General features: G+C 47.3%; 1 protein-coding gene and 2 long non-coding RNA genes across 3 annotated transcripts; all 3 read left to right on the plus strand.

The window, feature by feature from the left end:
- Positions 1 to 216: 216 nt before the first annotated feature.
- On the plus strand, positions 217 to 1137 carry LOC125417523 (uncharacterized). Its single transcript, XM_048461108.3, has one exon. The coding sequence runs from the start codon at positions 360 to 362 to the stop codon at positions 804 to 806; it is 447 nt and encodes a 148-aa protein (XP_048317065.3). The 5' UTR covers positions 217 to 359; the 3' UTR covers positions 807 to 1137.
- Positions 1138 to 2821: 1684 nt separating this feature from the next.
- Positions 2822 to 8026, plus strand: LOC125417525 (uncharacterized). The gene is made up of 2 exons (XR_007237155.3): positions 2822 to 7703; positions 7842 to 8026. It is a non-coding gene; the product is annotated as an uncharacterized LOC125417525 (long non-coding RNA).
- Positions 8027 to 12953: 4927 nt separating this feature from the next.
- LOC146891949 (uncharacterized) lies at positions 12954 to 14485 on the plus strand. The gene is made up of 2 exons (XR_015004949.2): positions 12954 to 13271; positions 13956 to 14485. It is a non-coding gene; the product is annotated as an uncharacterized LOC146891949 (long non-coding RNA).
- Positions 14486 to 15946: the final 1461 nt, after the last annotated feature.

Here is a 15946-nt window from a genome sequence, read left to right on the forward strand (position 1 = left end):
GAGTGGCTGGTAGTCTCTGTCCCATTGCCCCCATACCACTTCCCATCAGTTTACCCAGGATCTTCCCATCCATCCCAATTACTTCATTTCTTGTCTGCAGCTGGTCCGTCCCTCCCTGGGAGGAGTATCTTGCCTGAGGGCAGATAGAGGGTGGAGAGCCTCCTCCCTTTGCTCCAATTGCAGAAAAGGAGGGGATTCCCATGCCAGGGCAAGGCTACCTATAGCTCAGTACTCCAACAGACACAGCCTCAGAACCTAGCAGCAGCCCTGTACGCTGGACCACAAACCCGAGGAGCAGTAGATTGACATCTGGTTGACAGCACCTTCAGAAGCTCTGCGAGGTACAAGAGAACACAGTCATGTCTCACGGGTTTCCTAAAGAGCAGGTGGAAGAGTTCCATGCGGCCTTTGATAGGTTCGACAAGAATAAGGATGGCCACATCAGTGTCCAGGAACTGGGGGATGTGATGAAGCAGCTGGGCAAGAACCTCTCAGAGGAAGAGCTGAAGGCGCTCATCTCCAGAGTGGACACAGACAATGATGGCACCATCAGCTTCGACGAGTTCTTGGCAGCCATGGCCAAGTACAAGAGAGGGAGCACCGAGGAGGAGATGCGGGCTGTGTTCAGTGTCTTTGACAAGGATGGTGATGGGCACATCACTGTGGACGAGCTCAAGCAGGCCATGACTCAGCTGGGAGAGGAGATTTCGCAGGAGGAGCTGGACGGCATGATCCGTGAGGCTGATGTGGACAAGGATGGGAAGGTGGACTATAACGAGTTTGTGCGCGTGCTCAAGGAGAAGTGAGACTGCTGGGGCGCAAGCCCCATCCATCTCTATCTGCCTGACTCAGGCCCAACAGGCACTGTGCCTTCTTTCAGGGTTCCGCTTTTGTGTTGGGGTTATAAAGGAAAAGTCTGTGTTGGTGTATGGGAAACTACCTCATGAATGAGGAAGACTCTACTGGTCCTGGATGCTGTACCATCGGAGCTGCTCACTAGTCCCCTCTCTGTCTGCTGAGACTCTGGGCAAAGGATGGTATCTTTGGGCTGGTCCTTCCTCTTCCTCCTGCTGTGGATTGGGTGCTTCCTACCTCTCAGGGCTCTCATAATGGTTTAAATAAAAGGAATGCAAATTCTGTGTGCTTGGTGTTTGATTAAATAGGGAATTTCCAAGGGCTTCCAAAAATATACTCTTTGGAGCGGCAATCCCTTTCACAGAACTGGTGGAAGAGCTGATCGAGAGGCCCTTTGGTCTAGTTCTTGCCTTCCCTAGTTTCCAAGGAGAAAAGGTGAGTAGTGGTGGGGGGTGTCAGATGGAGGAATCAGGTCTTTTGAGGTTTAAGGTCTGCCTGAGCCACTGGGTACCAGTGCCTGGCCTGGGACAGGCAGAACCAACTGCATGCCCACCCAGGAAAGACACTAGCCTTCTCACATAGCCTGTTGTGCATTAACCTTGAATACAAAGGTGGTGAGAACTGTTTATATTTATGCTTTGTGCATGTCTATGTCCATCTGCATAAGCCTGTGTGTGTGAATTGTGCATGTATGCATTTGTCTATATTATCCATGTATGTCCACATGGGTTTATACATGTGTGCCTATATGTGTGTAAGTATATATGTAGATGCATGCATATGTCCTGGTGTGCATCTGTTTATGTGCATGTGATTTTGTGTGTGCATGTATTCTGTATCTGAAGTGTATCAGCCTATAGGTATTTTTTTAAAAGATGGAACCTTAGTAATGGGATCTACTTTTAAAAAGCTACAGTCGTGTAGCTGGATGAGAATTGATCAGGGCCATACATGGTGGACAGAGGGTATAGAGTGGTGCTGGAAGGAGGTGGGCAGTGACAGTTCCATGGTGAAGGCAGAAAAAGCAAGGAGGGGTTCCCCAAACCGCTAGTAGGACATTCATGTTCCCACAGGATAGAACTCTATTGGCCAAGACTGTGGCTCCCTCTTGGCCATGTTTGTGAGAATCTGATGCCCCTTTCCAGGATTCAGTCTGAGGGGTTCATCCAGGTGAAAAAGAAAGACTGAGGGCTGCAAGGGCTCCTCATCCGCGCGTTCGAGACAAACAAGGTCACTACGTGAACTTGGGTGGGGATTCCGCTGCCTAGTTTGGAACACAACACTGAGTCTTGCTTGTTGTTTAATAAACTGGGCTCTTATTTCTTCCTCCATGAAATGGGACTTCTCTCTCTCTCTCTCTCTCTCTCTCTCTTTCCCTTCCTTTCTTCATTTCTTTCTCTCTCCTCTTTTCCTCCCTCTCTCCTTCCCTCCTCCCTCCCTTCCTCCCTCCCTTCCTCCCCCCTCCCTCCCTCCCTCCCCCCTCCCTCCCTCCCTCCCTCCCTTCCTTCCTTCCTTCCTTCCTTCCTTCCTTCCTTCCTTTTTTCCTTCCTTCCTTCCCTCTCTTTCTCTCTCTTTCATTGTTTGGCTAGTGGAATTTAAGCTCAAGTTGTCTGTGACAGTTGCTCTTATCTTGTCCCAGCTGTGCCAACTCAATGGCTCTCACCCAGGGTGGGGAGAGAGACAGAGCCGGCTTCTCTGGAGAGCTATTGCAAAACACTTCAGCCGAGTCAGTCCCTCCACGCCCTCATTCTGGCACACCTGTGGTGGGTGGGTACCTGTGGAGATATGCATCTGTCGGGTGAGTGGACCAGCCTCTCTTGTCTTCTTTATCAAGGCTTGAGCACAGAGCTTAGTGGAGTGAGGAACTGTTAAGTTCACTAAGGGAAGTCTGCCGTGTCTTTGAGATAACTTTTATATCTTCCCGGGGGGGGGGGGGGGGGGGGAGGGGGGGGGTTACTCCAGTCTCTTTGGTCCTTACACACCTTGTCCCTCACCTCTCTGTCATCAGATATCTGGCCCCTTTGGATACCTTCTAGCCTGCTGGGTGGAGGCCTGGTTGGCAAAGGAGGGAAAGACCCAAGGCTGGAGTGTGGTGGTGCCCCGTGGGTAGAGTGAGCAGGGAGGTCCGAGCAGTCTCCAGGCTTGCTCACCTGTGCTTCACGTTTGGGAGGGAAACACCATGGGCAGAAGGGCGGGCAGAAGCTCTGATGGGAGGATGAAGGGATGACGCAGGGAGATTGGGGCGGGCTAGTCACAGGCTGAGTGTCTTAAGTGGGATTGCTCCACGGTCAGAGGGGAAATAGCACAAAGTTCCTGGGGAAAGAAAAAATATAGATAGACAAAATAGGCTGCAGATGTTCTTGTCAGGAAAGACCATTGTGCTGTTTGTAGGAAGCACTGGTTTCAATTCCCAGGGTTCAGTGAAATCCTGTGTGGGGATATAGGCCCGACGCTTGGGAGGCAGATGTAGGATTAGAAATTCAGTCTTCCCTGGCTACATAGTGAGTTAGAGGCCAACTTGGGCTATAGGAGACACTGTTAAAATAAACACAAGAAGCCAGAGAAAGGCTTCGACTCATTCAGCTTTTGTCTAAAACTGAGAATCTGTTATTTCTGAGCTTGCAGTGTTGGACGTCTTTGCTGTCGGGAAGCTGTCAGGATAGTAGAGGGTCATTTGGGGTTTGGGGTGTGTTTCCTGTGTCTCCAAGTCGATTTTGAATGTTACTGATCCGCGAAATCTAAACACCTGATAACTGCTTGAATCTAAGGAGGACAAGAATCAATTTTCTAAGAATCAAAGTTCCCCTTTCTCTCTCAAGTGTGAATGGTTTTGTCTAGTAGGGACAATAGACACGAAATTCAGTTGTCCCTTCTAGTGGGAGGGAGTGCCTTAGAGAAGGAATGAGAGAAGCCCCAAGGTTCTCCTTAATGCTTTTTTTTTCCTGGTCGGGGTGAAGGCTACATGGATGTCAAGTATTTTATTCTCTATACTTTTGCCTATTTTAAACTAAAAATAACACCTGCAGATTATAGAAGATTAGAAGTTACAGAGGGGCACTTAGAAGGAAATCACCCTCCAGCCTAAACCACAGCTAGAGAGAATTATGTGGCTTTCCCCCCCCCCCCAACTATCCAAGCTCTCTCTAACCCTCACAGAGGGAAAGCTAAGTTAATTCTCCTACTCTGAATCTATGACCTATTGGATACGTGGGGATAAAAGAACTTGGATTTAACCAACTAGGCATAATCTTTGAAACCTTTGTCACTAAAGAGCTGAAGGCCCAGAAATCAAGGCATTTTCTACAGCACCCTACCAACAACAGGGCTTGTGCTTCCCAGATTAAATCTACTTTTCCTTTCCAATAGTGACCCAAGGTCCAAACATTTTAACACGAAAACACATTGGAACGGAAATTCTTGGGTCTTGCAAGGGAAAGCCTTTGTCCCAGAGCCTACTCCGTGCTGGAATTGTACATGTACAACCACCAGACACCATTTCTACAATGCTATGATCAAACCCTGAGACCTGTGCATGCTCACCAGACACCCTACCTACCAACGGAGCTCTGCCCCCAGCCTTTCTACATTTTATCATGTAATCTGTGTTATGGAGAAGAAAGCCTTCCCCTTTCCAGCTTCAGAGACTGGCCTTTACAAATTAAACTGACAGAAGACAGATTGTTGGAAAGGAAATTTACTTTGCGTCTATACGAAAGAGTCACAGAAAAAAAAAAAAAAGGAAAAACCCAAAGAAATGCTTAGGCTTGAGGGTTCATATACCATCTTTTTAAAATTAACTAATTGTTTTTTTAACTGTCTTTTTTCCTTTTACATACCAAATCCAGTTCCCACTCCCTCCCTTTCTCCCCCTCCCTCCACATTTCCCCTCCATCCCACCCCTCATTCACTCCTCAGAGAGAAGTCAACAAAGTCCAGCACATTGCTTTGAGGCAGGGCCAAGGCCCTCCCCAGTATATCTAGGCCTAGCAAGGTATCCCTCCAGAAAGAATGGGTTCCGAAAAGCCAGAACAGGCAGTAGGGATAAATCCTGGCCTCACTGCCAATGGCCCCACAGTCTGCCTCAGCCATATACCAAAGGGCTGTATGTTGTGGTAAAATAAGACAAAGGAAATCAAGTTTGAACTTCTGGGGGACAGTAGAGAATGGGAAGAGTTATTTAAGGTTATTCAGGTATATTATGTCATTCAAAGCCCACTCTTAAGCGGATCTTCAGATAAGCAATGCTGAGTGTTCCTTCACAAGCCTGGAGGGGCACACAAGTGATCTCACACCATCTCTGCCTTGCAGTAAGTAGGTGCTGAGTGTTTCAGACAAGGTCCTCAATTACAATACCACCTTGGGTATGGTTAGTCAGTGTTCAGGACTGTAACAAAAGGCCTGTGACAATCAGTTTAATGGAGACAGTCAAATTAAAAGAGGTACGGTTTATTTTGGTGTATAGATTCAGAGTTTTCAGTCAATACTCTTTGGGCCACATCTCTGTGAGCCTGGAGCTGCACATTATGACAACTTACTTTACTCCAGCCTGGGAGCAAATAAGGAACTAGAGGAAGAGGTGAGGGTTCAGATATCCCCGCCAGGGGCTTATTTCCAATGATCTAACTTCCTTTCCCTAAGCCCCACCTCTTAAAGAGGCAGCTACCTTTAGGCAGTGCCTTTAGTGCATGGATGTTTGGGCATCTAAGTTCTAAACCACAAGAGTAGAAGTGGGGTGTGCATAAATCCCTGCCAGAATGTGGAGCCTTTCTTCCTTCTTTCTTTCCTTCCTTCCTTCCTTCCTTCCTTCCTTCCTTCCTTCCTTCTTTCCTTCCTTTTTTAAGTTTCTTGAGACAGGATTCTTTCTTTCTTTCTTTCTTTTATTGTTTTTATTGAGCTATGTATTTTTCTCCACTTCCCTTCCTTCCTCTTTCCTCTCCTTCTACCCTCTCCCCCATGATCCTCATGCCCCCATATTACTCAGGAGATCTTGTCTTTTTCTACTTCCCTTAGATCCAAGTATGTCTTTCTTAGGGTTCTCTTTGTTGTCTAGGTTCTCTGGGATTGTGAATTGTAGGCTGGGTTTTTTTTTCTTTATGTCTAAAAGTCACTTAGGAGTGAGTACATATGATATTTGTCTTTCTGGGTCTGGATTACCTCACTCAATATGATGTTTTCTAGATCCATCCATTTCCCTGGAAATTTCAAAATGTCATTATTTTTTCTGCTGTGTCGTACTCCATTGTGTAAATGTACCACATTTTCCTTATTCGTTTTTCGATTGAGGGGCATTTAGGTTGTTTCCAGGTTCTGGCTATGACAAACAATGTTACTTTGAACATAGTTGAGCACATGTCCTTGTGGTATGATTGAGCATCCTTTGGGTATATACCCAAAAGTGGTATTGCTGGGTTTTGAGGAAGGTTGTTTCCTAATTTTCTGAGAAATCACCATATTGAAATCCAAAGGGACCAGTTTGCACTCCCACCAGCAATGCAGAAGTGTTCCCTTTACCCCACATCCTCTCCAGCATAAGTTGTCATCAGTGTTTTTGATCTCGGTCATTCTTACATGTGTAAAATGGAATCTCAGAGTTGTTTTGATTTGCTTTTCTCCAATAGCGAAGGATGTTAAACATTTCCTAAGTGTCTTTCAGCCATTTTAGACTCCTCTGTTGAGAGTTCTCTGTTTAGGTCTGTACCCCATTTTTCTTATTAGATTATTTGTTCTTTTGATAACCAATTTCATGAGTTCTTTGTATATTTTGGAGATCAGCCCTCTGTCTCATGTGGGGTTGGTGAAGATCTTTTTCCATTCTGTAGGCTGCCATTTTGTTTTGTCAACTATGTTCTTTGCTTTACAGAAGCTTCTCAGTTTCATGAGATTCCATGAATTAATTATTTCTCTCAGTGTCTGTGCTACTGGGGTTATATTTAGGAAATGGTCTCTGAGGCAGGATTTCTTTATGCAGCACTGGCTGTTCTAGAACTCGCTCTGTAGAACAGGCTCACCTTGAACTCACAGAGATTCTCCTGCCTCTGGCTCCTGAGTCCTGGGACTAAAGGTGTGTGCCATCACCACCCAGCTCACATGGATCATTTCTTAGGAGTTAATTGGAATTCCCAGTGCCCCAGTCTTCTTCAGCCCTCTGGTACTAGAGAGGCCCAGAGGCCACATCAGGGCTGTGACCTTGCAGTTGGAGGAACTGCATTAGGGATGAGCTCCATTTACACTGGAACTGCAGTAGGGATGAGCTCCATTTACACTGGAATCCCAGCACTCAGGGGTGGAGGGAGGAGAATCAGAAGATGGATGCAATTTTTAGCTACACAGTGACTCAAAGGCCAGAAAAACAAAATCCTAAACTAGGCAGTGGTGGTGCATGCCCTTAATCCCAGCACTTGGGAGGCAGAGGTAGGTGGATGTTCAAGTTCGAGGTCAACCTGGTCTACACAGAGGCAGTTCCAGGACAGCCAGGGCTTCACAGAAGAGCCCTGCCTTGGAGGAAAAAAAAAATCTGTCTCAAAGAAAAATGAAAGAAAGAAAAAAGAAAGGAAGAAAAGAAAAAGCAAAGGAATGAAAATTCATCTTAGAGGCGTAATTTTGACAGTGTTTGTAAATTTCTTTGAAGTTTTATTTATTTGGTTTAGATTTTGGGGTGAGCTTAGTAATTATTTTAACTGTAGTCAACTCACATAACCATTGTAGCACCACCTGACTGAGATTAACGTTCTCTGGGGTTTTATTTGTTTTTGTGGTTTGGATCTATGATTTGGGGAAAGAAGAGTTGCTGGCTCATTTCGGCTGACTTGTAACCTTCCTGTCTTCGACTCCCGAACGCCGAATTGCAGGTGTGTACCAGCCTACCCGACTCTTACTGCTCCACCAGCCTACCCGACTCTTACAGCTCCTCTTAATTTGCAGGTGTTTTTTTTTTTTAAGCCTCTTTGATCAGTAGGCACTTTTCATGCATTTTAATTATTTGGTAGGTTCTCAGTGTCTGAGACAGTGAATCATGCATGCACCACTGACATTCAGCTGAGCAGAGCTGACCTGAGCGGTCTACTGGAATTGTCTCTGGTGAAACAGCTGTGGTGAAAATGAAACTAATTAAACTGAAAGAAAATTTCCCCAGATCTTCCAAGCCCCTGGTCAGTAAACTGATTTGAGAGAATCGTTCTGCATGTTTTAATTTCTGTGTATGGAATAGTATGCTGTGTTCACTGGGTTATCCTACAATTCTTTAATCCTTATTTTTAGGTTTTTCCTTTCCTTATTTCCAGGGTGTTATGTAGCCCAGGCTGCTTTCTCATGCAGTTTAATCTTCCTGCCTCTAACTCTGAAAACTAGGATTATGGGTGTGCTTCACCACACCAAGTTTATGCCGTGTTGTGACACCTCCAGGGCTTTGTGTATACGCCAGGCAAGCACTCTACCAATTAACTGAGCTCCACCCCTAGTGTCTATATCCATTATTGACAAGTCTGATGACTCAGTCCCCATCCAAAGTCCCTGTCTCGCATCTCCTCCTGGCAGCCTTTCCAAGGTGGGCCTGGCACACTTTCGGTGCTGAGTGAGGCCTCTCTGAATGAAGTCTCTTGTTCTTCGCACACTTCTTAGCCAAGTGTACCTGTTTCGTAATTCCTGGTTACGCCAAATAAAGAAAAGCTCCTCAAACCTAACCTAGACTGTGAAGTCTCTAGCATGTTTGCTGTAAAACAGCCTTCCCCGTGCACGCACTGTTACAGCAGGTCCCCCCGGGCTCCAGTACCTGCAGGCATGCTCTCTAGTCTGATAGGGATGGATTTCAGAATATTGTCAAGGTTAAAAGAGATTGTAAGACAGATGAACTCAACAAGGAGGTGAGTTTTGAGACGAGAGTGGAGAGAGGGGCTTCATTCTTGTTTTCTAGGGTTTAAGAGCCGTGACTATCACCATCCTTGTGTAAGCCTCCATTCCCAGCAGGTCACTCCTCGGTTTAGCAATGTGGAGATTCTGCGCTACGTGGGATAGATAAAACTTAGACGTCACACAGCGGGGTGTGGTTGTGCAAGCCTGAATTCTAGCACGCCGGTAGTCGAGGCAGGAGGACCGAGAGTCTGAGGTTAGCCTAAGACTACACAGAGGGAAGATCTAAGGAAATTTAAGGGGGGCAGTCAGATGGCTGAGTGGCTAGAGATGCTTGTCAGCAAGCCTGGAGACCCGAGTCAGAGCCCTGGAATCTACAGTGTGAAGTGGGTGCTGTAAACTGTCCTCTGCCTTCGTGAGCACACGCTGGGACACTGGAACACTGTTCCGATAAACATGTGAAACACAAACAGACATGATAAATCCTACAGATCGGACTGCTTGGACCCATTCATAGAATTTCAGCTGTTGTTTTTACTCCCCACCGCTGAAATTCTTTGTGTGTGTGTGTGTGTGTATAACCTATATGTTTGTCATATATGTGAATGAGTCTAAGTACCTGTGTGTTCTTGCAGAGGCCAGAGGAGGTATTAGGAACCCCCATCTATCATGTCTGTCCTGTTCTTCTGAGGTGGAGTCCCTCACTGAATGTGGAGCTTTCTTCTTTTAGCTAAGCCTGCAGCCAGCGAGTCCTCATGATCTTGTCTCCACCGTTCTCAACGCGAAGGTTGCAGGCATGAGGGGGGTGATAGTCAGCTTTCGTGTTGACTCTGGGATCCAAGCTTCGGTCTTCACATGTGGGCAGCAAGCATTATTAACTACTGAGGCGTCTCTCCATCCTCTGAATTATTTTTAAATATTTTATTTTTTATTGTGTGTGTGTGTGTGTGTGTGTGTACCAGATGTATGCAAGTGCCTGTGGGGGCCAGAAGAGGATGATGAATCCCCTGAAGATGGAGTTATAAGCCATTGTGAGCGACCGCTGTGGATGCTGGGAATTCACTTGTACTCCTCTGGAAGAGCATCAGGCGGTCTAACACTGAGTAATCGGTCCAGTTCCTCACCCCCAGCAGATGTTCCAGATTCTCAGGAACAACTGAAATAAAATATTCTCTTTTGTTTCCACTGAAATTGTAAGGTCATTAAATGTGGCTGTCGTATCCTGCATTCCCTAAGAGCAGATACAGTCATCCTGTAGGGGGCGAAGATGAAGTCTCTTCTCGCGGCTCCACCCTGCTCAGTCCACAGATGACCTCACCTTGCCCCTCCCTGGGTTTCTCTCTGTGTTGACAAAGATCTGGGAAAGGGTCCAAAGGCCACCACTTCTGCAAGCAAGTTCTTGCTTATCTACAGGTGTTTACTATCTCCAGGGATGCACAGCTGCTCCCTCATCCCAGGTGCTCCTGCCTCTACACTGGGGGTGCTTACTATCTCCAGGGATGCACAGCTGCTCCCTCACCCCAGGTCCTCCCACTGCTCCCCTTTTCAGCCCAGCCTTTCCCAGTACCCCCTGCCATTGTGCTATGCTTACTTCAAAACATCACAACAGCTTGGTGGTCAGGGGGAGAAATTGGCAATCCTACAATCTTGGTGAAGCTACTCGCTGGCTGACAGCTTTGAGTAACTCTGTGAGACTCCTGTGCCTCAGTTTACTCATCTGTTAAACAGGATAAATGTCATAGGCTTTAGTTGTGAGGACAGCCACCTGTCATTATTGAGTACATGGAAGCACCCAGAAGCTTTTAAAAATTGCCACCCGTGTGCCCACCCCTACGCTGACCACCCCCCCAACAGTGGGTATGGGAGAGGCCTGGGTGTGCTGGGTGTGGTTGTATTTTTTAACCTCCCCAGGTGCTTGCTCAGCCAAGATTAAGAAGCCAAGATTGAGACATTCTGCTCTAACTTGCCCCTGGAAACTATGACTTTACTAGGCACTCCCCCACAGCCAGCCTCTCTTTCGGTTCCCTGGGCAGGTTGCCTCCAAGGGGATGGAAAGAATCTATGGGGCAAGCGTTCAGCTGCATAGCTCTCCAGTAGTGGGAGGCCTGTGTGTTGGCCAAACAACTGCTTGACTCGCTTTGGGAGTTTGGGGTGTTAAGGATTGGTGACCTGTAGCCGATGCCCATCCACCAACCACCTGCCGACAGGTTTGTGCCTGGCATTTTCACTAATCCCAGAGTTCTGTCTTCATACCCCAGCTGACTTCCTACCGAAACGGGCATCGGCGCTCAGTGCTCTCGAAGAGCCGTATTTAGCCGTACCTTCCTTCATTATTGTAGCCTGGCTCATGGCAGCGTAGCGGAGGTGTTGGTGACCTCCATTCACTTCTTTGGTCACCCCACAAGTGACTTCTTGGGTGCTGTTCATTCTTGTGGGACTTGGAGGAAGGCAGTACACAAGCCCGTTCCCTTTGAGGGAGGTGAGATGCTTGGTAGCTATAAACGACCACATGGGGCAGGGGGGGGGGGGAGGGTTGCGCGCGCAGGCACCTGGTTCCAGAGTCCAGGGCTGGGACTAAAAGCGAACACCTTTCTAAGGGGGTTACAGATAAGGCCCAGGGTGGAAACCACTGCAGAGAGTCTCAGTGGTCAGACGCGTGGAATTCTCAAATCTTGATAAAGCCATTGACCAGCTGTGTAGCCTTAGGAAGGTCAGTGACGCTCATGTGCCTCCGTTTACTCAAAGCTTGACTTTATGCAGAGGAAATAGGCAAAGAGTGGTAAAAAAAAAAGTAAGGGTGGTGAGTGGACCTGCAGAATGCACTCTGCCATTTCTGCATGCCGTGAGAAGATGTTCAGCGAGCAAAGCGCTTGCTGCCAAGCCTGAAGATCTGATGTTCAATCCTTAAGACTCATAAGGTGGATGGAAAAAACCAACTCCTGCAGCTGTCCTACGACCTCAACACTTGCAGCACAGGGCGCGACCCCTCCCTCCACACTGTGCACCCAAAATCAATAAATAAACATGCAATGAAAATTGATAGACTGATTAAATAAGAAGCGTATCGATTACATTTCTTGTCCTTCTGACAAAATGAACAAAAAAAAGCAATATGAGGGACCAAGGATGGTTTTGGGCTCTTGCTTGTAGAGGGTTGCAGTTCATTATGGAGGGGAAGGTAAGAGAAGGCTAGGTCGTATGGTGTGCGAGCATCGGAAGCAGAGAATGCAAGTGGGAAGCGGGGCTGTGTGACCTTCCACAACCTTCAGAGTAATGCTAAGAATTGAAGACCGGGGTTCAGAACTTTAGTTCAGCTTTAGTGGGAAGTCTAGATTCAAGCTATGGTGAAACTCAGAGCCTTCTGCATGCTAGGTATGCGTATGCGTGCCTGTGTCTGAGCAGGCGAACAGCTCCTGGAGGTTAGAGGAAGTGAAATAGCATGAAGCTAGCCTGGGGGGTGGGGGGCTGCCTTAGTAACCTGTGGCCATGAGAGCTGAGAATGAGTCAGAGGTAGGGCTTCTAGGAATGGGCTGATTTAGTAACCAGCTGAGCCCAAGAGAGCCTCTGGAGTTTGGAAGGAGGCGAGTGGGGACTAGGCATTTAGGGACCAGGCTGAGCCCCACCCCAGCACCCACAAATCAGGTCAGGTGTTACTGTCACTGTTTGCTGTCCTGGCTAACAGGACACGTGGCCTCTTGCCTCACCAGAGTTCTCAGAAGCCTGTAGCCACTGAGCAGCCAATGGGTCTCTTGTCCAGTTTGTTTGTTTTTTTTTTTTTTTTTGATAGAAACAGGGCAGAACGTACTGTTTCTAAGCCTTTGAGTCAAGCCCAGGATTTCCCTGGTGCCTGGACAATGTTGGCCAAGAGCTGGGAGCGTGGGAGGCACATGTTCCTCCACTCCGTTCAGGGGAGCTGGCTATCAGGCAAGCCTGTCTCATCTCTCCCCACAAACCCAGGGTTTTCCAGCTCTCCCTCACATCCTACCCAAGACAAGTTCTGAATACCTTACTCTCTCCTTCCCCCAACTGAACATCCTTCGAAGTCAAGGGGAGTTTCTGAGCTATTGTAGCACCTGGTCTGCGGCAGGCTGACCAAGGAGAGCTAAGATTCAGGAGTTTTCCCAAACACCAGGACAGAAAGCAATGCCCAGCCCAGAGAGGCGAGCCCGTGTGGGAGGGGCAGTGAGCTCTTCCACCCCTCCCCGCTTCTCCCTCAGTCCCTTTGTTCTCCTTCTTTGCTTTTCTTCCCTCAGTAAAGACTGGCTGCAGCCGTAGAGATGGCCACCTGGGGTGGCTAGGCCCCGCAGATTCAGGAGGAACTCCCTGCAGGGGAGCTGGACACAGCACGATCGACTGGAGTTGGGCAAAACGACCAAGATAAAAGTTTCAAACTGATACTGTTGTTGAACTGTTGGAGACTTCAGGTGGTCCCAGGCTGGCGTCAAACTTGTTACGTAGCCCAGGATGACTTGGGGCTCCCCACTTCTACTGCTTAAGCGCTGGGATGAAGGTGCCACTGTGCCCAGTTTCTAGGGTCCTGGGGATTGAACCCAGAGCCTCACATTTGCTAGGTAAACACTCTAGCAACTGTACTTACTATACATCTCCAGCCCCTCGGCTAGTTCTTAAAGCATCTAACTGCTTTAGAGACCAGGTGGGCACTGCTGGCTTAGGGGAATCGGAGTCTCAAGTTTCCTAGAGACTTGGGACTGCATTGCACTCTGTTTCTATCCAGTCCCTCAGAGAAGATGGTGAGCAGAATGGTGTGACTTTGAGAAGACTCTCTGGCTGTATGTAGGTGGGAATGGGTTGCAAGGCCTTTAAGCTACCTAATCCTTTTTTTAAGCTCATTGATATCCTAGTCTGAAATAACTACCATTAATGGTATCCAGAGGGCTTGTAAAAGATGAACCTCCTTTCCAGGGTGATTATCAGGGCAGGTTTGTACCTAGTTCAGCCACACCCTTCTGGGTTGGTCTTGTTGGGAAGAGGCCAGGCAGCCTGACAATCTGGAGGACTCTTATCCAGGCTGGCCCAGAGGGTGAGCTAAATCGTCAGGAGGGGCAAGGGTGGGGTGTTCCCTGATGCCTCAGGTTCTCTGTTTTAACTGGCCTCACCACCCAGGCTCCTTCTTACCTCCCAGATCTCAGCATAAATGCCAGCCCCCCTAGGAAGAGCTGTTATCTTGTCGCTCTTTACCACAAGGCCTTCCTTAACTCTTTCTCACTCTGCTTTTCTTCTCGTTCCTCACTCAGTTTCTCAGTTCCACTAGCATGTGAATGAGCGCAGCATTGGGACAGCTGGTCTGGCTCACTCCGTTTATCTCAACACCAAAGGTTCTGCTCTGTGTGACAAAGAACTCGGAGATCTCCTTTGCTCTCAGTTCTGGGCACAAGTGAGTCTCCCAAGCCTGTCCAGTCAAGAATGACAAGAAGACCTACTGTGTGTGCAGCAGCATAGATCTGAGAGGCCATTGCACCAACACCTTTCGAGAAGACCTGCAGCACAGTAATGGAACGGATTGAAGAGCAGCTAGCTGCCTTTGAGAGCGATGCCTACCTGCTCCCAGGAGCTTGAAGGCTAAAATTAGGGCTGTGTGTGGAAGCTTCAGAATGCTGCATTCTAAGTCAGCAAGAGGTCAAGGGTATGACAGGTGGGAGAGACATGCAGAGGAGATTTCAGCCATGCCACAGAGAGACTCAACAATCTTTCCTTCTTCTGAGATTTGTAGACTATTTCAAGAGCCTTGTTTTATTGGAAATAAAGATTTTGCTCGAATTCTCAACATTGGGTAGCTGAGGATTTCCACTCATTATCGTGTCTCAAACATGGCCCTCTTTATGATTAATGGATGTTAGAAAGGGATTTTTTCTTTTTTTTAACTTTTGTAACTGAAAGCACTGCGTTCATACCTCTCAATGGATGCAAAACCAAAGTTACACACAGTCAAGAAAAGTAGAGAGTAATTTATTACCTTCAGCAGGTGAGGAAAGCATGGGGCTCATTTCCAAAACAATTTCTCTCTCCCGCCTCCACTCAGTATCATGAAGGTCAGGCTGTCCTTAAACAGTCTACGTACCTGAAGATGACCTCGAATGGTGTTCTAACCACCTCTACCTTCCTAGGAGTACAGGCACAAGTCACCATGTCTGGTTCATGTGATGGTGGGGATGGAGCCCAGCCAGGGCTTTGTTCCTGCTAGGCAAGCACTCTACCAATGGAGCGCCATTCCCAACTTGTATTCTTATTTTATAAATGAAGTATCTTGGATTACACAACAATACACTGTGTACTCTTTCCATTGGGATAGAAAAGTCCACATCAACCTTGAGAAATTTCAAGATGCCTATGAGTGGAAATTCTCATACTTGAGAATTTAACAAAACAAAACAAAAAAATCAGTTTTAAATTTGTAGGGAAGCTTTATAAAATTGATGTGTTTGTAGAAAACAATGCTAGTTATTTTTCATGTTGTTATGGTTGTTTTGTTTTTCTTTTTCCTATCATCTACTCTTCCCCTACCTAGCTGAGAAACTGAGTTAGACCTCCACCATGCATTCCTTGCCGATGTTCAAGACCAATCATATAGTCTGACCTGTTGCTCTATAGGTTCAATCTGGTGTGGGCAGGAAGATGACAGAAGTGAAGAGAAAGGAAAGTGTTGGATAGGGGATGGAATGGGATGAGGTGTCACCAGCATGTAACATGAGAGGTTGTTTGTTTGTTGGGGGTTTTTTGTCCCGTCCGGCCCCCCAGCTATTTAGTCCCAGAGAAAAATCACACACAGATCCCTTTAAGTTATAAAGCTGATTGGCCCATTAGGTCAGGTTTCTTACTGGCTAACTCTCACATCTTGATCAACCCATTTTTCTGATCTATTTTAGCCATGTGGCTCAGTACCTTTTTCAGTGGGCAGCTCACATCCTGCTGCTTTGGTGATCTGGGCAGGAGTGGGAGAAATCAACTTCCTCCTCCCCAGAATTCTCCTGCTCTCCTTGCATCATTTCCATTTCCTGTCTGGTTTTCCCACCTACACCTTCTGCCTGGCCAATCAGCGTTTATTTAAAACTTGATTGACAGAATACAGACAATTCTCCCGCACCACCAGCAGGTTTCAGTACAGGAGCGAGCTGCCCCGTGTGCTCAGGGCTTGATGTGCTCCAATAAACATTTCTAATGCAAAGATGCCCAACTGCAAATATTCCCAGACAAGGGAAGAAAAGGATGTATGTGGTGTATTATGTAT

This window comes from Myodes glareolus, chromosome 14, assembly GCF_982192425.1.
Source record: "Myodes glareolus chromosome 14, mMyoGla1.1, whole genome shotgun sequence".
Taxonomy (NCBI): domain Eukaryota; kingdom Metazoa; phylum Chordata; class Mammalia; order Rodentia; family Cricetidae; genus Myodes; species Myodes glareolus.